This window comes from Haliotis cracherodii, unplaced genomic scaffold (genome assembly GCF_022045235.1).
Source record: "Haliotis cracherodii isolate W230 unplaced genomic scaffold, xgHalCrac1.p SCAF_9, whole genome shotgun sequence".
Taxonomy (NCBI): domain Eukaryota; kingdom Metazoa; phylum Mollusca; class Gastropoda; order Lepetellida; family Haliotidae; genus Haliotis; species Haliotis cracherodii.
The window spans coordinates 25,470,382-25,495,828 of record NW_027266343.1 but is presented as its reverse complement, the minus strand read 5'-3'; the positions used below and the strand labels follow the sequence as shown (position 1 = coordinate 25,495,828).

Below are 25,447 nucleotides of genomic sequence, written 5' to 3'. Positions count from 1 at the left end.
GATAATATCCAAGCTTCTGACAACCGCCTACCTCTTTGCACTTTTTAAATTTGAATGTATGTGGAATAAGGAGGTGATTAGAATACCCCGAGTTCATGGATCTAATTGATAACAATGATATACTAGGCTTCCTGGAAACCAAAACTGATATATTGGATGATATCCATATTGAGGGTTACCATGTCAATCTCCAACATAGGAGCAGTGCTTTAAGAAGATCAGGAGGTGTCGGTTTTGCAATAAAAGAAATATATACTAAATATGCTAACTCCATTGAGGAAATGTGTGAGTATATTCTCTGCGTTAAAATTTCTAAGGAGTTATTTGATACCGAGCAATACCTGTATTTAGGAGTAGTATATATTCCACCCGAAAACTCTAAATACTTTAATGAAGATGAATACTATAAACTTGAAAAATCCATATTACATACTCTATCCTTGAGGGATTAGGGATTGTCGCTGATGGGCGATTTCAGTGCTAAAACTGTGTGACTATTGTACCATAGAGAAACACTTACTTGATGAGTTGGATATAGACATAAATTATTTGAGATCTGAACTCAAACCTGAAGCAGTACTCGATGATCTTTCTCTTCCAAGGGTTAGGTCGTCAAAAGATACATCATGAGTTAATAACTCGGGTGCATAAATTGATAGAACTATGCAAGAATCAAAACTTATTTATATGCAATGGGTGTATGGGTCAAGATAAAATGGTTGGGAACACTACATGTCTGGACAAGAGCTTTTACGAGATCAATCGAAAGCATATAAGGACATAGTCCACGTGAATTCTGAAACCCTCGGAACAAAAATAAGAGTAAGGTAAATAACACTGAGCCTAACATGGAAACATTTTATGAATTCTAAAAGATATAAATAAAGACATGAATACAAACACAATTATTGATGAAGAATATCCAAATACTACTATGCACGATGATGAAATGCTCAATAGTGATATCACAATAGAAGAAACATCCCCAATAACTCCCGTCTGCTGGTTCTGCAAAGTTGATGACACCTTTGTCATCCTACATCCCAACAATGACCCCAGAACTCTATTGGACCACCTGAATTCACACAACCCACGAATGCAGTTCACCATGGAGGAAGAAACCAATCGACAGCTCCCCTTCCATGATGTACTTGATAATAACAACAAACTCCAGACCACTGTTTATCGGAAACCTACCCACACAGATCAATACATACGCTATGCCTCCAACCATCAGTCAAGAAAGGAATTGTCTCAACCCTAGCAAGGCGAGCTCACAACATCTGTTCCACGATGCAACATGTAACTACTGAACTAAGCCACCTCAAACAAGTATTTACACAGTATAACCTCTATCCTGAGCAACTAGTACAACAGACGATAAAGAACATCACCAAGAAATCTCAAAAATCCCCACGTCAACAGTCTGCACCCTTTGTGATCAGCCTCCCCTACTTTGGAATAGTTAGCCACAAAATCCAGAGACTCTTAAAGAAACAGGCCAACATTGATTTAGTTTTCAAGAGTAGTCATACCATTCAGAACACAATTAGAGACACAGGGAAACCACCATCCAGCCACAAGCTAGAACCATCAGGAGCAGTGTACCACATTCCATGCAATTGTGGACAAGCTTACATAGGAGAAACATCCATGACCCTCAAAACCCGAACATCAAAGCTCAGTCTCCAAAGATGACTTTAAATCAGCTCTATCAGACCACATCCATGACAACCCAAGCCAAAGCATTTATTGGGAGAGAGTCACAACCCTCGCCACCAACCCCTAAGATTTCAAGATCAGGAAACTACAAGAAGCCATCAACATCAAAAGACTCCAGCCGTAAATCAACCGTCACCAAGGCTATTACATACCCCCCGACCTACCATCCACTCATCAAAGACCCCAAAGATCCCAATCAGCCATAATAATATTTATGCATCATTTCATACAATTATAGTTTAGCAAGTAATACTTATCATCAGGTAAAATGCATATATAAAATATCAGTAGTTTCAGTTATAGCTTTTTAGATAGATGCTAGCATAACGTAACGGGAGCGCATCTCCTAGACATACTATTCAATAAGACAAGTCTTATGTCTACATAGTTTAATAGATTTGAAGCTTTTAGATAAATACTAGCCTAAGGTATCAAGATCCCATCTACCAGACATAATATTCAATAAGACAAAAGATATGTCTACATAGTCTTATAGATTGCCTTGAACTATTTTATTTAAGTAAATCTGTCATCACCTATATTAGAACATTCAGCAATGACTTCAATTTAGACTCATTAAGGATTAGCCCCCATACAAACTCATCTATAGTGACACCATAATCTCTTTCCAAGCAACAAGATTAGTGCCAGTCCAACAGGATTAACTGGATTAAGTATTCCTCTCTGTCTAGCCATTCATTAACCATAGGGCACACCCCATCGTGTATCAACCAATCATATTCCTTTTTATTGTTCTAATTTTTGTTAAATACATACAGAAGCAAAATGTTAAGCAACTCTCTGTTGCACCCTCAGCTATATTCTAAGATATTGTAAATTGTTCATTGTTAATTGTTCTTGTAAATAAAATTGTGATTAGTCTCCTGTGACTCCGGCTCTTTGCCAACTCATTCCCCCCCAAAAACCAGCATGCCATTTGGAAGGTTTTGTTCATCCGAACAGAACCATAATAATTTGGTGGAGAATCATCGTTTTCGGAACCACGGAGCCCAGGGACTAACTACGACCAGCTACAAGAACCCATTGGAGGACATGTCCAACGGTGAGCATCTGATGGAATAACAAGCAAGCTGCATCCACCTCTGACCTCAACACTGGATTAAAGACAATCAACTCCTCCAAAGACATCAACAAAGGAAGAAAAAGTCTTCAAATATTGTAAGTACAGCATTACATTGTTGATTTCTTGTCTTTCTTTAATTTAGAACGGTACATACTAATAGGTGTCATGGCAAATATGGAGTCTGGAATGGAAAGTAACTTTGAAAGTGAAATTCCAACAGTGTCTTTAGTTACGCCCCTTGCCAAAAGTGTAATTCAGGCAAAATTTGGCACAAAAACAACAAATTGTTTAGTAGATACAGGGGCATCTATTTGCTGTATTTCGTCTGCTTTTTTGAGCACAGCTTTTGAAAACCTTACTCTTGGAAACTCACCCTTTCCACAGGTTAAAGGTGTTGGTGGCGAATTGCATAAAGTGTTAGGTTCAGTTGTGTTAGATTTCGTCATTGAGGATAAGGAATTTTCTCAAAGATTCTGTGTTCTGCCTACACTACCAGAGGAAGTGATACTAAGTGAGAACTTCCTTGATGACAATGATGCAGTCTTAGATTATAGCTGTCATTCCTTGATACTTAACAGCAGCACCTCAGATAGGCAATATAAATCAATTTCATAGCCAATTCAGTGCAAGAGATTTGTGGATTAGCAAAAACAATAGATCAGGGCCTAGATTTTCGAAACGATCTTAGCTAAGATAAATCTTAACTACTTACGTTCAAAGATAAGATATCTTAAGACTAAGATAAAATAGATTTTTGAAACAATCGTAAACCTGTCGCAGATAGCTCAGAGCTACGACACCTATCTGTAGCGGGAGAATAGCTCGAAGTCGTCAAGCGTATAGAGGGGACGAGTTCTATCTCGGAATATCCTCGGTCTTGTCATCAAATCATTGTCATCTTCATCATGAAAAATGTCCAGAGCAAATTATACCGCAATCTTGGATGAGGATAAATAAAATAAACTTATGACAGGTATAGGGCTATCTTAGATTTACGACAAACTTAAGATATCTTAGGGCTACGATAGTTTCGAAAATAGGCTATGATAGCCTACCATTTCTTAACGATAATTTTACGATAATTTTAGGGCTAAGATCGTTTCGAAAATCTAGGCCCAGATTTACATACCCCCTCAGAGTGAAATTCATTTCAAGGTTAGACTATCAGAGGCCAAAGAGGATTCCCTCATACTCACTGAACCCATTGCTTCCCTCACTTCTTAATCTGAAGCAGCAGGTGGTAGAACTCTTTCCAAATTGAACAGCAAAATTGCTACATTTAGGCTTTCCCAGGAAGAAAAGGTTCTAGACAAGGGTACAGTTGTAGGCAACTTGAGTTACATTGAGAAAGACTGTGTTTTTGAAATAGACTCTGACCAACCATTCATAAATACTGTTAACACTGACAATGAGAAGAGAGACTCAAGGGACTATGTTAAAATTGCACAAGAATTAGGATTTGATTTGACCAATACACAACTGACTCCAGACAACGACACAGACTACTGTAGAACATAACGCCTCATCTCCAAAAAGTCACTGAAGAACTTATAGATGATTTTCTGAAGTATGATTTGATCGAGGAGTCTCCTTATATGTATTCAGCTCCCATTATCTTAGTCAAGAAACGTGATGGCTCATATAGATTTGTTTGGGACTACAGAAAGTTAAATTCTGTCACTTTACCAATGTCTTGGCCTCTTCCTGTTTTTGATGATGTTGTTGATCACATCGCCAATGCCCAAGCTAAGATCTTCTCAACTTCAGACCATGCAAATGGCTTCTTCCAAGTGCCATTACATGAAGATTCAAAGCATAAAACTGCTTTTGACCCATGAAGATTCCGGGGTAGAATAGGTCTTCAGCAACCTATGCTTGCCGTAAAAGGTGACTATGCTTGTTGTAAAAGGCGACTATCGGGATCGGGTGGTCAGGCTCGCTGACTTGGTTGATGCATGTCATCGATCCCAATTGCGTGGATCGATGCTCATGATATCAATCACTGAATTGTCTGGTCCAGACTCGATTATTTACAGACTGCCATCATATACCTAGAATATTGCTGAGTGCGGCGTTAAACAACAAATCACAAAAGCAGATTCGCTCCTTCTTAGGCCTCACAAACTTCTACAGGAAGTATGTGAAAAATTACGCTCACATAGCGCTTCCACTGAATGCTTTGCTAAAGAAGCATTCAGAGGCAGGAGTAGGAAAGAAACCAAAGTTCCAATGGTCACTTGAGTGTGATCAGGCATTCAATACACTCAAATATGCTATGAGTAATACACCTGTTCTGGCTTATCCAAATTTTGACAAAGAATTTCTTCTCGCAACTGATGCCAGTGATATGAGCATAGGTTTTGTTTTGAGTCAAAAAGATGAGAAAAATAATGAACATCCAATAGCTTTTGGTGGTAGAGCTCTTCATGGCAGCGAAAAGAACTGGAGCATTACAGAAAAGGAAGGCTTAGCCCTAGTTGAAGCAATTAGATCATTTCGTCCATACCTTGCAAATTCCAAATTCACAGTCTACTCTGATCATATATACTCACAAGCAAAAGAAACGCAAGTCGAGTATGCAGTATACATGTTATTTATTTTCAACAGGAGAGACAAGAAATACTAATAGGGCAAGATTGACAAAAATTTGACTGAAGACACTTTAATGGATTAAAAGGCAGATGACATAATTGTTTTTTTCAAATGTTAAGGGCTTACACAGTTTCGGGTCAATACCCAAAATGTCAGTCAATACCTGGTGTGACCACCATTAGCATTGATCACTGCTACACATCTCCTGTACATTGAGTGGATCAGATGATTTGTGAAGGCCCTAGGGATCCTCCTGCACACATCCAGAGCAGCTGTGCATAGTTCATCGGCAGTTGTAGGGACTGGGCGCACATTGTGCAGACACCTTTGAACCTCATCCCACAAGTGTTCGATGGGGTTAAGATCAGGGCTCAGGGCTGGCCACGGTAGAACACGGATGTTGTGTTGTTGCAGAAAGGTCATGGTAGCTCTGGCAACATGGGGACGAGCGTTGTCCTGCTGGAAAATGTGTTGTTGATGTTGTGCAAAAAAAATGGAACAACATGGGGTCTGACCACTTGGTCGATATACCGCTGCGCAATGACATTCAGAAAGCACATGGGTCCAAGTCTCGCATCAAGTCCAATCCCTGCCCATATCATGATGCTAGGTCCACCCCATGGATCCCTTTCCACAAAGTTTCTGTCAGCGAAACGATCACCTCGACGCCGCCAAATTCTGACTTCCATCTGCATGGGAGACACAAAGTTGACTTTCATCAGAGAAGATGACACGCCTCCACTCACGATGATGCCAATTGCGATGACCCTGTACCTGCTGAAGTCATGCTTGTCGATGCCGTGGTTGGAGAACAGGATGACCTGCTGGTCGGCGACATCTGAGGTTGTTGGAACGGAGACGTCGGATCACATTGTCCCGGCTAATGTGTCGATTATGTGTTCCTATGGTCTGTCGAGCACTTTCACTTGCAGTTAGGAACATATGTCACTGGTGTCGATGGGTAATCTGCCGAGCTTGTTGAGGTGTGGTGACCCTAGGACGACTGCTCCGATGAAGGTCATCTGTGGTCTGTGTAGCATTGTATCGATGCAGGAGACGGTAAATTGTGGTTATGTTAACGTTGAAATGACGGGCAACATCTTGGACAGACACTCCAGCTTCCAAACGTCAGATAGCCTGGTTTCTCTGAATTTGAGATAGGCGTGGTATTGTTGACCAAGGAGTGTAAAGTCCAAGAATCGGCCACAGTTTTATACCCACTACAGTTCGTGACAGTTCGTGCAAATTTGATTTCGCGAGAAATGGGTGCATGATACCCACATATTCATTTAAATGGTGTGTTTTGGCGATTTGTTTTTTATGTTGCGTTTTTACCCGGGGATTCCATAATGCAACCAAAAATATTGATAACACCATCAGCGTTCACTACATGCTAAAACTCGTATCAATTTATGGTTCCGTGTCTGTTACCTATTTGCTTAAAACCACTTGCGTTTCTTTTGCTTGTGAGTTTAGCATTAAAATGGCTGAAATCCATCAAGGATGCCACAGGTAGGTAAGGGCGATGGTCTTTGGAACTTTCTACCTACACTTTTTACATTGTTCACCGCAGCGGCAAAGCCAATGGGAATGCCGATGCTCTCTCACATAGGGAATATGAGGAAAATATTAACTGTAATGATCAGTCTTCTCAGTAACTTCAATTCAGCAAAGCAAATCAACTAGCTGTACCACAATCTTGCCAAACACACATTCCTCCACACAGATCACACAGACAACTCAGACTGAGGATATTTGCACACCTATTGTTAATCACTTAGAATCAGACACACAGACAACAGATTGGTCAGTCACCTTTGAATGTGATTTGTGAACTTTTGGCAATTAAATTTACCCATACCAGCCCATACCATCCTCAAACAAACAGCTGTGTAGAAAGGCTCAATTCTTACATCAATCAATCACCAAGAGCCTATTGTAACAAGTCTCAAAATGATTGGCCCCATTTTATTCCTGGCATCATGATGGCCTATCGGATGGCCCCAAATTCATCAACACAAAAATCCCCATATGTTATGCTTTTGGGCCGAGAAATGAGAGCTCCACAAGATGTAGCATTAATTCCAAAAGAATATTTAGGCCACAATAAGAAAAGTTACCTTTCGGATTTGCTTGAGAAGCTGGTAATCACCAGAACAATTGCACCTGAAAACACTGCGCGGGCTAAGGAGATGTATTCTGAACAATATAGTCCAAAGGCTAAAGAACCAGAATTCGCCCCAGGTCAAAGAGTTTGGCTTTACTGTCAAAAAGTTGAAAAAGATCTTTCCAACAAATTAACCAAGAAGTGGTATGGTAGCTATTATATCATCCATACAGGTCCAAATTATACCTACAAACTACGCCAAAGTTCTGACGACAAAATACACAAACCACTGGTCCATGCCAACCATCTGAAGCCGTATTTTGATCCTGCTGATTGTCCACAGTATCCTCCAGAACCATACCTCAATGACACCAGTAACATAGATTCAGGAGTCATGGATGACAATGAGGAACCAGTCAATGATACTCAGTTTGACAGCAACAATTCCCCATCAACAAGTTCAACTTACCAAGCCACTGATCAATCACCTCCACGACAGAAAGGTAACAAGGTCAATTCCAAAACTAAGGCAGGCACTTCCAGCAACAAGAATTCGAAGCAAAAGACCCCAACAAAGAAGAAAAACCCGCAGGTTCTAGCATGACAATTACCAAGGAAAATCATGCCACACCAGGTGCTGAAACCAAGGTAAATGAAAAAAGGTAAACAAAGGGAAAAGAGGAGTGAATAGTAAGCATCACCAGCCAAAATCCAGAAAACAACTTGACAACAGCCAGGTACAACCTCCAAGTCAGAGTCCAACATCAGGTAATCAAACCAAGGATATCCCCCAGGTTTCCAATCCAGAGGACACTCAATTGTAAGTTCCAAGAGAGCAAATGGCAAAATCTACTGCAGAGTGAAATGGAAGGATCCAGAAAGAGGAAACACATGGGAGTATGGAAGCAGCATTCCAGACTCGGAGAGAATTTCGTATAAAAAAGAGCATGTCAGGTAAACGTAGGAAAAAGCTCCTCCAAAAGCATAAGTTCTTCAATCAGCCTAATCAAGATTCCAATGTGAATTCCATTCAACCCAGCTCACAAACACCTTGTTTCCAACCATACCCTGAACATTCGAAACAAATATCTCATGTTGTGGAAGAAGTAATAGGAATCGAAATTACCACTGATAACGACTGCAATGTAAAAATACATACTTCGGATCCCACATATGCACCTTCTATGGTTTACTTTGAATCTGTCTGCCCATGCCTTATAGCAAATTACCTAACTGAAAGTTGGAATGATCTCCTTGAAGTCACAGATGGACTAATGCCAGAGCTTTTTGACCCATTCCCTAGACCATACCCACACATAAATGCTTCCAAGAAGGTATATGACCGACAACTAGACTGTGATGTCATAGTGTACAAAACATATGATGATATGAGCCCATTTGCACCTTATTATTTGGATTACACAAATCATGTTTCAACAAGATGGGTAGGTGACTTACTGAGAAGAATACAAGCAATGCATGAAGAGAGTTATGGGCATTGAAATTATTCAAGGAGACTGCTACGTTATGACCTCACATACCCATAACAAAAATAACCGTGAATACCACACACACTATTTTGAAAGTGTTCCTCCCCACCTTATACAGCGCTACCTCGATGACAAGGAAGAATATCGCTGAGTGGTTAAAACTCTATGGACACAAACCTCAAGATTATGCTCCGTATCATGTGTCTTAACTACTAATCTAAAAATCCTAAAGGGTTATTTTTTTCCACATATAGAAAGGGGAAACATCAACACATTAAGATACCCTGCTACAACCACATACCATAGACCCAGTCTACCATACCAGGATCAACACCCTATATATGTCTGTAGATGCCAAATGAACATATTCTTGACCAAATTCAAAATCTCCTGAATAAACGGTGTAAATCACTAAATGGCAATTAGCTGTATCTTGTTATGTTTATTTGTGTCAAGTTTTTTTACTTTGGGTATTTAACCTCACTAGTTGTGAACAAACAGCATCAGCCTGATCACCTGTGTTATATGTGTCACAACAAATTTTGAGCATTTAACCTGATCAACCAATCTCAAAAGCAAAGTGAAACGAGCCAACCAAAGTGAACCATAACGAATCGAAATGAGTCAAACCGAAGCGAATCAAACCATAACGAAGCGAAATAACCGAATTGAACCGAACCGTATTGCGAATCAAAATGAAATTAACCAAACCAAAGCAAACCATACTGCGAATCAAATCGAAACTGTACCGAAGCGAATCAAACCATATCGAAGCAAAATAAACCGAACTGAATCGAAGGAAACCAAACTGTATCTCATTGAAACATAGTGTAATTAATCAATGCACTTGTTATATGCCCATGCACATATATGTATATATAATGTATCTAATGATTGTATCCAAAAAAAGAAGGATATTATTAATGCATGATATATACTTAGTGTAATTTGCCGCCAATACATTCTTCTGAGGAAGTATGGATAATTTTTATATATGACATATTATTTGAACATGCTAACTCTCTTTTCTTTGTTTTCCATGTAAAACCTCAATAACGGATAATGGACACAGCCAACTATCCTAAACCTCAAACCAGGATGTGGAACTACGAGGGGTGTTCATTAAAGATTTCCCCTGACCCACTTCTGATGGACCTAGTGGAATGAAACTTGGCATAGGTATTAGTCTTTCTCCACATAGGAACCACCAAGAGTTACACACTTCTCCCATCATTTTATGCAAAAAAAAGTTTCTTTTGGTGTGTGACCTTTCAAATATAAAAACCTTATCACTGCTCGGTATTCTACTGGCTCCATTGTCACACCCTACTCAATCATAACACCTGTAAAAGTGGTAAGATTAATAGTTCGGTGCTGCAAATTCAGACATAACCCATAGATACATGTATCATTACACATGTGAAATTTCAACCAAATATGATAATGGTTTAGGGGAAATCTTTAATGAACACCCCTCGTATCTCAAGGCCTCCTGCATCACCCAAACACCACCAGTACAGAGTGCCAAGACAAGCCAGCTCCACATCCAGATTCCCTGATGACAGCAGAAAGAACTTTTACATTATGTTTCCTTATACCAAAGAGACTATAATAATTGTTATTTACTATACTACCAGTTTAACTTAATACATTGTCCATCTAAGCGGAGGGGAAGTTATTATGATATGACATTTATACTAAGTTTTCCTATAATAATTAGATCCACATCAAGTGCTTTTATGAGTTATCATGGTGTAATATTTATACATCATTTCATATAATTATAGTTTAGCAAGTAATACTTATCATCAGGTAAAAGGCATATATATAATATCAGTAGTTTCAGTTATAGCTTTTTAGATAGATGCTAGCCTAAGGTTACGGGAGCGCATCTCCTAGACATACTATTCAATAAGACAAGTCTTATGTCTACATAGTTTAATAGATTTGAAGCTTTTAGATAAATACTAGCCTAAGGTATCAAGATCCCATCTACCAGACATAATATTCAATAAGACAAAAGATATGTCTACATAGTCTTATAGATTGCCTTGAACTATTTTATTTAAGTAAATCTGTCATCACCTATATTAGAACATTCAGCAATGACTTCAATTTAGACTCATTAAGGATTAGCCCCCATACAAGCTCATCTATAGTGACACCATAATCTCTTTCCAAGCAACAAGATTAGTGCCAGTCCAACAGGATTAACAGGATTAACAGGATTAAGTATTCCTCTCTGTCTAGCCATTCATTAACCATAGGGCACACCCCATCGTGTATCAACCAATCATATTCCTTTTTATTGTTCTAATTTTTGTTAAATACATACAGAAGCAAAATGTTAAGCAGAAGGGGTTTGACGCTCATACCAAGCAGACCTCTCTCCCACAGCCCAGAGGGTTGTACCAACTCTCTGTGGCGCCCTCAGCTATATTCTAAGATATTGTAAATTGTTCATTGTTAATTGTTCTTGTAAATAAAATTGTGATTAGTCTCCTGTGACTCCAGCTCTTTGCTGACTAATCCCCCAAGAAAACCAGCACGCCATTTGGAAGGTTTTGTTCATCCGAACAGAACCATAAAAATTTAATGGGTTCATCCTTTGTTTATGTCACTGACTTCATCGATGATTGTCATCACTACCCTTGTGTGTACATAACAGGCTTCTCTACTCCAGTATAACAATATCTACTCTACTGTATAAACATTGCCTCCTACTTGTATATATACTTGCCAACCACATTCTGTAAATCACATGCTTGATAACGATGTTAGAACCTACACTGAAACGTCGCTCTTAATTGTAATAAAGAAGTTGTTCATCCATAAATTCTTATCCTTACTTAGTACTCCAACTTGTAAATGCCTATCAAAGAAGTTATGAAATGTTATGCCAAGGTAAACATAGCTATCTACTGAACTGGAGTTTACTTTGTTTAGCAGGGCCACTGCCAAATAAAATAATTTTTTGTTTTTGAAATGTTAACATATAGTTTCCATTTAGTGCAGTATATTTTAAACGAGTCAAGGGTTTTCTGTAAATTGGTGGCGCATCTACTAAATAAGACTGTATCGTCAGCATACAGTAAAGTTATAAATTGTAATAATACGTTGCGTCATCACCAAGATTATAATCAACATTTACACCATGACAGTTATGTTCCAAAAGAGACTGCTCGAGGTCATTTATGTACAATGAAAATAGTAATGGGGATAAATTTTCCCCTTGTCTAACTCCGGAAAGGCTTGGGAAAAAAGCTGATATTTCATTGTTTACAACACATGATTTAATACTGCTGTACAAATTTTTAATTAGGATGAGAAATTTACCACTGACGCCACTTTTCAACAGTTAGGGCCAAAGACATATTCTCCACACTTTGTCAAAATCCTTGGTGAAATCTATAAAAGCACAATATAACTTTTGTTTGTTATACTTAAGGCTCTGCACTAACATATTAATGATAAACGTGTTGTCAACTGTTGAGTAGTTTTACTAAATCCAGCTTGTGCGGGAGACAGGATGTTATTGTTATCAGTGAAAGATGACAATCGTGTATTTAGTATTCTCGTCAAAAAAGTTTCCCTGAGCAACTCAAAATTGTGATTGGTCTGTAAGAGTTTGGGTCTAGTGGGTTACCTTTTTTTTTAAATACTGGCTTGATCACACCGGTTAGACATGTATCTGGTATGTTTCCAGTATTGAACATGGCATTAAAGTAATCAAGATATACGGGAGCTAATAATTCTAAGGAGTTTACTAAATACTCATTTTCAATGCGATCTATACCACAAGCTTTGTTATTTTTTCAGGCTTTTTGCAGCTTTGCGTAATTTTTCTATTGTGACATCGTAGTATTTGGATATTCTTCATCAATAATTGTGTCTGTATTCATGTCTTTATTTATATCTTTATAGAATTCATAAAATGTTTCGATGTCAGGCTCAGTGTTATTTACCTTACTCTTATTTTTGTTCAGAGCGTTCCTGAATTCCTGTGGACTCTGTTTTCGATTGGCTCTGAATAAATTACGTAAATTATTTCTATGTTTCTTGATATGTTTGTCTAGGCATTTCTTATAAATGAATTTCTTCCAATCATCTTTTCACTCGTTACTCGAAAGAGCATAGTCCAGGCTAAGCCACTCCCTTTTCTGGGGCATCAACTAAAATCATTGGGTGTGTGAGGTCAGTTACGTCTTTACTACTTTAGGATAAACCATTCCAGTCTTGTACTTGCATTTCTATTAAGAGTGCTTGTCATATTGAACATATAATTTAGTGTCTGTGAGTATTTGATATGTATGTTACACTCCGGGAATAACAAACGTGCAGTCTATTCAACTGCTTCATGCTATTGATAGCTTGAAGATGCTCTCTGTGGTATGACATATTACACACAGTGGACCAATATAAGTATCACAAGTATAATATGTTATTATCAATAGCTAAAGAATATCATGCTATATCTGATGGATATTAATTATTATGTATGCGCATTCAATGACAAATATTTGAAGTCTTACGGATATAGAATTACACTAAATGAGTCAAATGGAACACTGGCTTTAAGCAGTGAAAAATATTCTATAGCACTTGATACAGACTTGGCAAATTTACTTGGATTCTACAAGAAAAAGAAAGTGGAACCCAACACAATAGTGCGTGGAGTTAAATTACCAAATATAGTTCCCTATCAAGAGCTGTGCATCGATTTTGATGAGATTTGTACAACAGATAATATTCAGTGCGAAAGTCCTTAAACTCTACTAAGGGCTATTCCAGTCAAACATGAATAATACAATAGTGGTGGAACAGAATTCTTCTCATCATTACAGTATAAGAAGTTAAGACAGGGTATTATTACAGAGCTCAAATTTTCTGTTTTAGATATAAAATATGAACCTCTACATAAAGGATGTTTGTATTATAAATGGGTGGTCGGGTAGCCTAGTAGTTAAAATGTTTGCTCGTCATGCCGAAGACCCAGGTTTGATTCCCGACATGGATACAATCTGTGAAGCCCATTTCTGGTGTCCCCTGCCGTGATATTGCTGGAATATTGCTTAAAGCAGCGTAAAATCATACTCACTCACTTGTATTATAAATAATATTTGATTCTGCTGGCCCTGGAACGCATCACCTCAGACAGTGTAATACATTTTCACCTTCTGATCTTTGAGACACAGAAGGATTTGATAAACCTGGTAATGAAGGTGAGCTATTTTCCTAACACCTTTAAGATGGGGTACACAAGCGGAAAGAAGTTATATCTATGGCACCTATTTTTGTTGCACCAACTCAAGGAGATTTCAATGATGTTGTGGTTTGAGACCCGAGAAAAAAAATCTTTCTTAATCTTGTCTTCACTGATGATAATTGAATGGATTATGCTCAAACCAAAAATGGACTGGCTACTAAATATCACCATTGGGTCACTACCCGGTATATGTTATGACAGTGGTGAAGGTGCATAATTTAACTAAGACAATGATTAGTGGGATTATGCTTTTGTCTATATACCTTCAAAATATAAGAGTGTGTTCCCAACTTCAAAACCGGAGAAACCAGGCTGTATGTTAATGAGTCGTCCAGCATTCAAAGAAATTAGCTTAAATTTGGTTACTGAATTCATTGATGTATTAAATAACTTGAGAACTATGCCTCAAAGCCCAACACGTTTTGGGGGGATGCTCCAGAAGAGGGCCAAAGGATTAAATGGCAAAAAAACATGAACACCAACATTGTCTTATTTTTATGTGGCCAGGATCATTTTCCAATGTAACCCTTGATGGTGTCCATTCACCGGAGAGAATTGCATCCAGGAGCCTTTCGCTCACTAAGATATTTATGCCCTATAATATACATCTTATAAGGTAAGTCTCAAAGCATTGTCACTTTGCCAATTAAAGATGCTTGAATAAAATAATATTATATATTATGGACTTATATCCTGCACTTGATGAAATATCTGGAAAGATGGATACTGCTTATTGATTTCAATTACATCAAATAAGTGAAATAAACATCAACTAGAGAAAGAGCCTGATTCTTTAATTGGATTATGTAAAGAGTTGTGAATGTTCTTGATGGCGTTGACACTGCACTTATAGCAACTAGCATGGGGCTAGGTGCAGCTGGTGTTGGCTTATTATCAACTATAATCGCTGTGCCTATCATATTTGGCATAGAAGTAGCAGTTGGAGTCTCAACTGGCAGGAATAGCTCTTAAATTTATTTCTCGCCAGATGCAAAAGAAAGCACTAGAACATGATAGTATTTGTGTGCTGGGTGAAGCAAAGTTAAATAAGGATCATATCTCAACAGCACTTGCCGATGGCGAGATAATAGTTTCGTTTAGTGTAGTCAGAACTTACCAAATACAACACAATGAAACGAGATTCAATCAATTTCTTGTGACATTAGACCAGTGGCATTAGTGAAGATGAAAAAACAAGTTCTTAGAACAGGGGAAACAACATACATGCCAAGCATTCTGTGCCAAAACTAGAGATTAAGAATACATTGTTTCCTCGATATATGATGGCATCTTGAGAAATATTGATGTGATACATAACAATCCACTGATTGTCATCATGTAATTGATCAAACTTAAGAGTGAGTGAGTGAGTGAGTTAATATTTAACGTCACATCGGCAGTATTGCAGCCATATCGTGACGAGATAAAATTTGACCCCAACAATACATATGTAAACTGTATAAAATTCTGTCGACGAAGGACAGTAAAACAACTAGATTATCACAGATATATGTTTAAAACTAGTACAGAACCATAAAATATGACAATTCATAACATTACAATAGATAAAATTGGGCTATATATCACCAGCAACTAAAGTGAGGTCACCATACTGAGGACCTGAGTACCTTTGCTACCTGTATGGACCCTAGTAGGATTTACACCATCCCTTTAGTCACTGGCGACCATTGACACGGTTTAGCCAGAGATTTAAAACCAACAAATATACTACGATTAAAGCACTGGCAGATATAAAATCACTTTGATTTATGTGGGCTTACATATCCTCTCAGCGGGACAATAATTTTACGCTACTTCAACCCCCTTCGAGGATACAGCCACTAATGGGGACGTCACACCATGACGTTCTGGTCAGCGTTCTATGACGTTTGAGGAAACGTTGGTAGTCGCCCATGGTCGCTGGGATAGCGCCAGAAGAGTGTTGTGTGAACGCTAGTGAACGTCGGTGATCGCCGGGAATCGGCGGAGAACGCTGGTCCGGAAAAAAAGTTTTGAACATGCACAAAAGTTCTCACTGAGACCAGCGTTCTTCAACGTTTAATTTTAAACGCCGAAGAATGTTTAAGAACGTTCGTTGAATGTTTTACTAACGTTCGCCGAACGTTGCACGCGTTTGGCTATTGTTAGTCAGTCATTACTCTAGCGTTACTTGGTTGTTACTAACCGTTGCTTTGCATTGAACGACTCACTGGCAACCTGTCAACGACCGCTGAACGGTCCCCTAGCGCACGCAGTGTGTGACTAAAGTCAAACGAACGTCCTTTGGCGTCCATTGAGCGTCATTCAAGCGTTTCCCGAACGTCCATGCATATGGGTATATAAACCGATGCTTTGTAAGCAAGTTTCATTTGATTTGGGGCTACCGTAGAGAGCACCTACTATGGAAGATCCAGAAAGACTAAGGAGGCTATATATGCTTGCTATAGCCTAGCATGAAGTAGATGTACTGAACTTGAACATAGCTGAATACATCGAGGGACCTCGCCGGCAGAGAAGAAGACCCCGACGAAGACGACAGTGCTGGACTAAATCATGGATATTAAGGCGTCAAGAGTTTGGTCTGTACGACCAACTCATGGTTGAGCTTCGCCAGGAAGATGTCAGTTCCTTCACGAACTTCATGCGCATGCCACCTGATATGTTTTTAAGAGATCCTTGGACGTGTCAGAGGCAGATTGACGAAGCAGCACACCTTTTACCGAGAGCCCCACGAACCTGGCCTGAAACTGGCGGTGACACTGCGACATTTGGCCTCTGGATCTTAGTATGCTGACATGAAGTTTGGGTGGCGCGTTCCATCCAACACAATCTCCGTCCTTGTCCGTGAAGTGTGCCGGGCGATCGTTGACCAGTATCTGGATGAGGTGATGACCCCTCCAAGCACTCCTGAAGCCTGGCGTGAGATTGCCAACCAGTTCATGACAAGGTAGAACTTCCCTCATTGTTGTGGTGCCCTTGACGGCAAACATGTTGCCTCCAGATGCCCTAACTCTTCCGGATCAACCTACTACAACTACAAGGGATTCTATTCTGTGGTGATTATGGCCCTAGTGGACGCAGATTACAAGTTCATCTGGGCAGATGTTGGTGGTAAGTGTTCTTTCACATATTGTCTTTGGTGGAGATTATTCAATTAGATTATTCTTGGTGTTACTATTTGTACTGTATGTTTACGATGATGTAATTTGTGTTTTTCAGGGAAAGGAGCAGCATCCGACGCACAAATCTATAACGGGTCTGAGCTGAAAGAATGCATCGATGATGGCTCCATTGGCTTCCCACCAGCTGAACCCCTGCCCAGCAACAACGAGGATGTGCCGTACTACCTAATCGGTGACGATGCGTTCGCCTTGAGGTCTAACATGATGCAGCCGTATTTGCACCGTGGTATGATCGAGGACGAGAGGATCTTCAACTGCAGGCTGTCAAGGTCACGTCATGTGGTCGAGAATGCCTTTGGCATCCTTGCCAATAGGTTCCAGGTTCTACTCACCACTATGAACCATGCTCCCGCAACCGTAAGGCTCATCGTTACCACGTGCCTGTGTTTGCACAATCTCATGCGTATGAGGTATCCACGTCAGCAGAACATTCGCATGGACCGTGAGGACGATAATCATCAAGTAATTCCTGGACACACAGCGCAATCTGGAGGACACCATCAATGTCAGAGGGCCTAACGTGGACAACAGACAGGGGAAGCGCCAGAGGAACCTCCTGAAACACTGGTGCAACTCGGAGGCTGGTGCTGTTCCATGGCAATTGGATATGATATGAAAACTCTTGTGACATGAACAATGTGTGTTGATGTGTTTATGTTTTCTAATGATAAGCATTAAAAGAAACAAAAATTCAGTGTCAATTTTAAATCATTTATTTGAAGAACATAAACCCCTCAAAATAACACCCGTTATTTCGTAAATCACAGAAACATGAAACAATTAAAGGAAATAATAATCATAATCACACATTCATACAAGTGCTCGGCCTCATCCAGGACCCCTGAGTTTTGACCATGATCGCCTTCAACTGCAATTACACAATAATAAACAATAGGAAATTAACAATTGTTTTTCACTTGCTATTCAATATCGTAGTATAGTCAGTATTTCTGATAACCTGACTCGCAGACCTGCTGGTCTTGAATCAGGGACATGTAGGCAGAGTCCGCGGAGTTGAACACCGAAATGGCTTGGGGCGGTGGTGGTCCCCACTCACTGGGAGGTGGCTGCCAACCTCCATGCTGTGACTGGCACTCGTCCTGGCTCTGACACGGCTTCTTGCTCGAGGGGTGTTGCGACGAGGTCGTGTCACCAGTGACACTGAAAATACATTAAAAAATGAAAATGGTCAGATGGGTTCCTAGAGTGGAGACGAGTGATTTTGATCAAAGTTTGATCCGATCTAACTAGATCTAATTGTACTTTTGACTAACTTTCGTGCCAGCTATTGGCGAATTTTAGTAATGAGGCAAGTCTGGATATACGAGGGGTTGCCTAACGCACCAATTCTAGTTATAATTAAAAGTAATAGTAATAATTAAGCTCACCATGACTGAATCGAGTGCTGTCTGGAGGGGGGTCTATTGGACCGGGCCTCACTGTCGTCGTCAGTTGAATCCGACTCGGCTTCAGAACCTTGTTGATGCCTTTCCGGGCCCAGCGAAAGTCCTTTAAACTCAGCCCCAGCAGCACACTTTTGACGTAGGCGGCGTAGGTGATCCTTTCGGTGACTGGCTCGGGAGGCGGGAGTTGATCACGCAGCATCGTCAGCATGTCGCCGCTCTCCTTGGCCTTCCTTTGGAGGGTCGCCATGTCGGAGGACACAGACAGGGCTGGGGTGGGTTGACGTTCTGTGACGTTCTCATCAAACTCGTCATCTTCAACCCTCTCCTCCGCCGCTGCCCGCTCAGCCTTATCCAGGTCGCCCTGACTTTCGGCTATGATCGCCTTCAACTAGAAAGACACGAAATGACACAGGTAAACACAGCGTGTTTGGAAATTGACAATAAACAATTGTACAGACATTTATCTTTTACTTATTATTCAATATTGAAGTATAATTATATGATTAGTTCAATATCTGTATCAGTACTTATACTCTTGACAGGCTTCGAGCGGTGGTTGACAGCACGGTGGAAAAATCCAAATTTGTCTTTTATCCATGTCTCCCTCTCCATCAATTGTTGCTGGCCATCCCCACTCTTCTTCTTGTCCAACCTGGTAGATATTATAAGCATACGGTAAGAATATGGTAAGTATATAAATATATGGTAGGTATATGGTAAGTATATAAATTCCATTATTATTAAAGTCAGGGCAATTACTTGAAGCATTTTCCAAAATTTAAACATAAATACTTGCTTTGTGAACATGTCCCTGAGGGACTTGAACCAGGTCCACAAATGGTCCACGCTGATCTGCAGTTCTGTGGCCTTGGCCTCGAGTATCCGTTGCCTCTTCGCCTTGTTCCTGTAATCTGTCTTCTGTGAGTTCCACAGCAGTTCGTTTTCGTGGAAAAACTCCACCAGACTATCCTCAACTGCCCGGTCCAGGATCCTGCAATCCTTTCTCTGCTTCTTCCCTCTCTTTGTTATGGTCGGATTGTCCTCATTGGGGTTTTCAGGGTGTTTAGGGTCTTCAGGGGGTGTCACATGGTGCGTTACTTCTTGGGTGTGCTCTTCCTCCTGGTGTTCTTCTTCGTACGAAGACATTGCTAGTGAAAGAGGCTTTGCATTCTTCTTACTTGCAGCGCTAGTAGCAGAAGCCCCCATCCCACCCTTTTTTCGTCTTGGCGGCATGATGCTGACTGTTCAAACTCACAAGAACAACTGAATTCACTATGAAATTTCCAGCATTTTGTACCCGTTCGACTGTAAAAATAACACGCCAGCAAGATGCTATTCTGTCGTTAGCACACGCTAATGGTTTTCAGGGGTATCTTACTTGGTCGCTGTTACACGCTTCTCGTGCGTTAGACACACGCTAGTCATGCGTTAGGCACACGTTAATCACACGATAAATGTGTCATCCTCAATTTAAAACGCTCAAAAATTGAACGATTGAAATGTTCAGAGAACGTTGACCAGCGCATGGTGTGATGGCCCCTTAACAATCTCCGTTAATTATCATATACTACCAATTTATAAAATATATATCTTTGTACATCAAAATTTATTAATTAATTCTATATCCTTTAAAAAACCGATAATTAAATGAGCATGTACTTGATTAAAAAGATCCTTTATAGATGACACTTTGAAATATTTATCCCTTGTGATAGAAAAATCAATACAGTCAAGCAGGACATGCTTGACAGTGATTCTTTCATCACAAGGGATACAAAATGGAGGATCCTCACCTTTCAATAAAAATTCATTTGTATACCTGCTATGGCCAATACGACATCGTCATATTATGACCTCCTCAAATCTGGACTGACAACCCAAGTAGGTATAACCAATAGTGGGTTTAATTTCATGTAATTTATTGTCTACTTGGGGGTCCCACTTCTTCTGCATTAGATCTCTGATGTAAGATCTAATGACAGGTTTATAATCACTATAGGGTAAAAGAAGTGGTGTCACAGATTTGTTGAGAGCTGCTTTTGCAGCAGTATCGGCCATTGTGTTCCCAAGAATACCAACATGGCTGGGTAACCAACAAAAAACGATGTCGCACTGGCCAGTAGCAAGAACATTTAATAATTCAATAATGTCAATTAAAAGTGGATGTTTACAAGACTGATTTTTAATTGCCTGAAGACAAGAAAGAGAATCTGAAAATATAATATATTGCTTATGTTTGGAATGTTTACTTATGTACTCTAATGCTGTTAATATAACCTGCGTCACCATCCTTAGATCCATCGGTAAATATAGATTTATAACTATCATATTTGTCTCTTAACTGATTATACTCTTGTTGATAAATAAGTTGATTTGTTTCAGATTTCTTCAATTTAGTTAATGATAGATCCACCTCTGGCTTAACTAACTGCCACGGTGGAAACGACAAAAGACGAGTTGGGGCTATATTTTCAAGTGTTATGTTAGCAGCAGAAATATCATGTTTGTGTCTTATACCAAGGGGTGGAGTAAGAGATGATTTTGTATTATAGAGATCGGAATAGAGAGGATTAAAAACACAGTTATTAGACTGTAATTTAGAAATGTACTGTAAAGACAATTTAATGCGACGTTGCTTTAGTGACGGTTCATCTGCCTCTGCATATAGACTTTGAATCGGAGAAGTTCTAAAGGCTCCAAGGCAGAGCCTTAGGACTTGATGATGAATTGTATCTAGTTTTTTTAAATTGCTTTTACAGGCTCCTCCATAGATGATGGAGCCGTAATCAAGTTTAGAGCGAATGAGGGCTCGATCTGTACAGTTGGAGGAGGGTTTTCTGATCCCCTCCCCATTTGGAATTTGAAACTACTTTTAATAAATCAAGAGCCTTCAGGCATTTGGTCTTTAAATAGTTAACATGCGGTAGAAAGGTCAAGTGATGGTCAAAAATAATACCAAGAAACTTGGCCTCCTTGACAACTTGACATCTAAAACTAAATCAGGGTCATTATGTGTCCTATATTTCCTACAAAAATGAAAGCAGTTGGTTTTAGCTTTGGAAAACTTAAAACCATTTTCGAGACACCATTTATGAATCTTATTTAAACATAATTGGAGTTGCCTTTCAATAGTTTGTTTTTACCACGACAAGAAATGTTAAAATCATCCACAAAAAGCGATCCATCAATTGAATCAGTTTAAACTTTTGATAAACTATTGATCTTAATGCTAAATAGTGTGACAGACAAAATACTGCCTTGTGGGACACCCTGATCCTGATTATAATGATCAGACAGGGTAGAACCCACGCAAACCTGAAACTGCCTGTCGGTTAAAAACTCAGATATGAATTGAGGCAAACGGCCTCGTAATCCAAAATCGTGTAAATCTTTTAAAATACCATGTTTCCATGTAGTGTCATATGCTTTTTCTAGATAAAAAAAGATAGACACTGCATGTTGTTTATTTATTATTGCATTTTTAACAAATGATTCTAATCGAACCAAATGATCGATGGTACTTCTATTTTTCCGGAAACCACATTGTATGTTTGTTATGAGATTGTTAGTCTCTAAGTACCAAACTAATCGATTATTAATCATGCGTTCCATGGTTTTGCAAACGCAGCTTGTTAGTGATATCGGTCGATAATTTGAAGGGTCTGTATGATCTCGCCCAGGTTTGGGTATTGGGATAACTACAGCATCATGCCATGAAGGTGGAAATTTCCCAGATGTCCAAATTTGATCAAAAATAGTCAATAATGTTACTAAAGATGATTCTGGTAAGTGTTTCAGCAGTTGATAATGGATATTATCAGCTCCGGCAGCCGTATCGTGAGCTTGTTCAAGGGCTGTATGGAGTTCATGAATAGAGAAAAGTTCATTATAATCTTCCCCGTTATCTGATTTAAAATTAATAGTTTTCTTTTCTTGCTGTTTTTGATATTTTTGGAATTTAGGATCATAGTTAGTCGAGGAAGAATGTTTAGCCAAAGTTTCACCAAGCTTGTTTGCAATATCAGATTTATCAGTTAGTAGTACATCCCCATTTTGTAGATGGTGGATACTGGATTTGGAACCCTTACCTTTAATTTTCTGAATCATGTTCCAAACTTTAGACATGGGCGTACGTGAATTGATTTTTGAGACATACGTTTGCCACGACTGGCGCTTATTTTGCTTAAAAGTACGTCGTGCTTTAGCATTTAACATTTTAAATTTATTCAAATTATGCACCATAGGATGGCGACGGAAATAGTTTTCAGCCTTTTTCCATGCCTTCCTTGCTTGCTTGCAGTCAGTGTTAAACCATGGTTTACGGATGTGTGGATTTGCAGAGGACTTCGGAATACAGTCATCAGCAATTTTGTGAAGTTCAGCAGAAAAGATTTGGATAGGATCAGGAGCGTTTATAAACAAATTAGGAGTTAATTTGTTGAATGACAGTAATTCAAACAAAGGCCAGTTTGCTTTTGTGAAGTTCCATCGTGATGATGGCTGTACATCAGAAGGGTTAACCGTTTTCAGAATGGTTGGAAAGTGGTCACTTCCACAGAGGTCATCATGGACTGACCACTCAAATTCATTCAACAGTTCAGAGTCTGTAATGGACAAATCGAGGGAGGAGTATGTACCTGCTCTGGGATGTAAATATGTTTTGGAGTTATCATTAAAAATACATAAAGCATTGTTGGAAATAAAATATTCTATACTCTTCCCTTTAGCGCTGGTATAATCACTACCCCATAATGGATTATGTCCATTCAAATCAACCATTATGATACAATGTTTAGGCAGTTGGTCATATAGTGCTTGGAGATCAGTTTGCTGAATAGACGAAGATGGAGGGATATAAAGAGAACACAAAGTAAAAACAATGTCCGTGTGCGAAATACGCATCAGTCGGAAAGCCCACGTTAAATCTCCAAAGTAAGTAAGTAAGTAAAAACAATGTGTAAATTTATTCGAACAGCAACGGCTTGGAGAGGAGTATCAAGAGGAACAGTACTGTGGATGATACTCTGCCTCACCAACACTGAAGAACCTCCAGTGGCCTTAGCCCCAGGAGGGGAAAAGAAATGATAGGAACTATACTGCCTGATGTCGGTTTGATCAGTGTTTTTCAAGTAGGTTTCCTGAAGACAAAGAGCTGATGGTTTAAAATCTTGTAGTAAAAGTTGTAGATCATTATAATTATTTCGGAGTCCTCTACAATTCCATTGAACGATCGGACTTGAGCAGCTCATGGCGGCTCAACTGGGGATCTTGAGCGGGAGGTACGTCCACTCTCATGGACTGGTTGTGTGGGAGTGACGTCCATCTCCAGAGGCTCAAACGGATTATGAACCTCTACAGTGGTTGTCACGGGAGAAGGCACCTCCAAGTGTTGGAGTGTTCTGGCTTTTCTCCTCATTTGCTTTTTAGCTGATTTCGATAAATGGGCTTCGTCCTGAAATGTTTCTAATTCCTTTATTGGGTCACGGTCTAGATCAGAAGGTGGAGAGTGAAAGTTTTCAGTTTGGGTAGCAGAAGTTGATATTGCTGGATAGCTTTGAGATGCCTCAATGGTGTCATCTATGGTAATTTGGTCATCCTTCAGCCAAGAGATAGAAGTCTGGCATTCTATGGAGACTAGTTACCTTGGTACATGGAACCGTAGAAGAAGAGTTTGCAGCTGAATAGCTTTTAGAAGAAGGTGTTTGTGGAGGAACTGATAACTTTTTAGCTTCTATGTATGAAATGTTATTAGTATGCTTTCAATATTTTGTTTTCAAGAATAAAAGCAGGACATGCTTTTGATGAGGACAAGTGCTCCCCGTTGCAGTTGGCACACCGGATCGCATTTGTGCAGTCTGAACTGTCATGAGTTTCACTGCAACGGAAGCACCTTGCCTTGGTAGTGCAAGTCTTGGCACCGTGACCAAATTTTTGACACTTGTGACATCGGAGTGGATTTGGAACATAGACTTCCACTCCGATGTTAAAGTAACCTGCTTTTATTGACTTTGGAAGGGTTGTGAGAGCAAAAGTGAAAAGGTAGGTTTGAGTATTGATAATTTTTCCATCTTCTGCTTTTCTAGTAAACCGCTTAACTGCGGTGACACCTTGAGGTTTTAATTCAGTTGTGATCTCTTCTTCTGTCATATCTGACAGACAGCGAGCTCGATCTCGAATGATGCCCCTACTAGAGTTCAGTGTCTTGTGCACTGAGACAACAACCCATGTATTGACAAACTGCTGGAGGCCCAACAGATTGAGGATTGCTGTCTCTGTGCATATTCCACAAGGATTGATCCACCACGGAGACGTGTAGCGTTCTTATCCTCCCCACAGGCACTTTGGATACCCTTGGAGATCGCAAATGGGTTAAGTTTTAAAGGACTATCATCTATGGTTGAAATGACTAAAAATCTTGGCCAAGATTCTGACATTATTGGATATTCCTCATCAGATGACGAAGAAAGGTGCCTTCTTTTATTAGCTTTTGATGAACCAGTGAGTGTGGTGGTAGCCATGATATGAGAAGATTGTTCAGCATTTCTGCTCCCCACCCGCCATCGAGTGTCAACAAGGACGAAGTTGCAGTGGAAACCAG

The 25,447-nt window shown here is 39.6% G+C and overlaps 2 protein-coding genes and 1 pseudogene across 2 annotated transcripts in view; 2 read left to right on the top strand and 1 right to left on the bottom strand.

The window, feature by feature from the left end:
- Positions 1 to 25,447, top strand: part of LOC139452658 (tyrosine-protein kinase receptor torso-like) — a 381,001-nt gene that overhangs the window by 187,484 nt on the left and 168,070 nt on the right. The gene's annotated exons all lie outside the window — the stretch shown is intronic.
- LOC139452916 (uncharacterized) lies at positions 935 to 17,962 on the top strand (annotated as a pseudogene).
- On the bottom strand, positions 18,194 to 19,245 carry LOC139453372 (uncharacterized). The gene is made up of 2 exons (XM_071235052.1): positions 18,832 to 19,245; positions 18,194 to 18,604 (listed from the first exon to the last, which is right to left on the bottom strand). Exons 1-2 carry the CDS (start codon positions 19,094 to 19,096, stop codon positions 18,429 to 18,431), a joined length of 441 nt encoding a protein of 146 aa, XP_071091153.1. The 5' UTR covers positions 19,097 to 19,245; the 3' UTR covers positions 18,194 to 18,428.

Coding starts and splice junctions, on each gene's coding strand:
- LOC139453372 (XM_071235052.1), bottom strand. CDS start 19,096: ATGGCGACCCTCCAAAGGAAGGCCAAGGAGAGCGGCGACATGCTGACG. Junction 18,605..18,831: donor CAGCACTCGATTCAGTCATG/GTGAGCTTAATT, acceptor ATGTATTTTCAG/TGTCACTGGTGACACGACCT.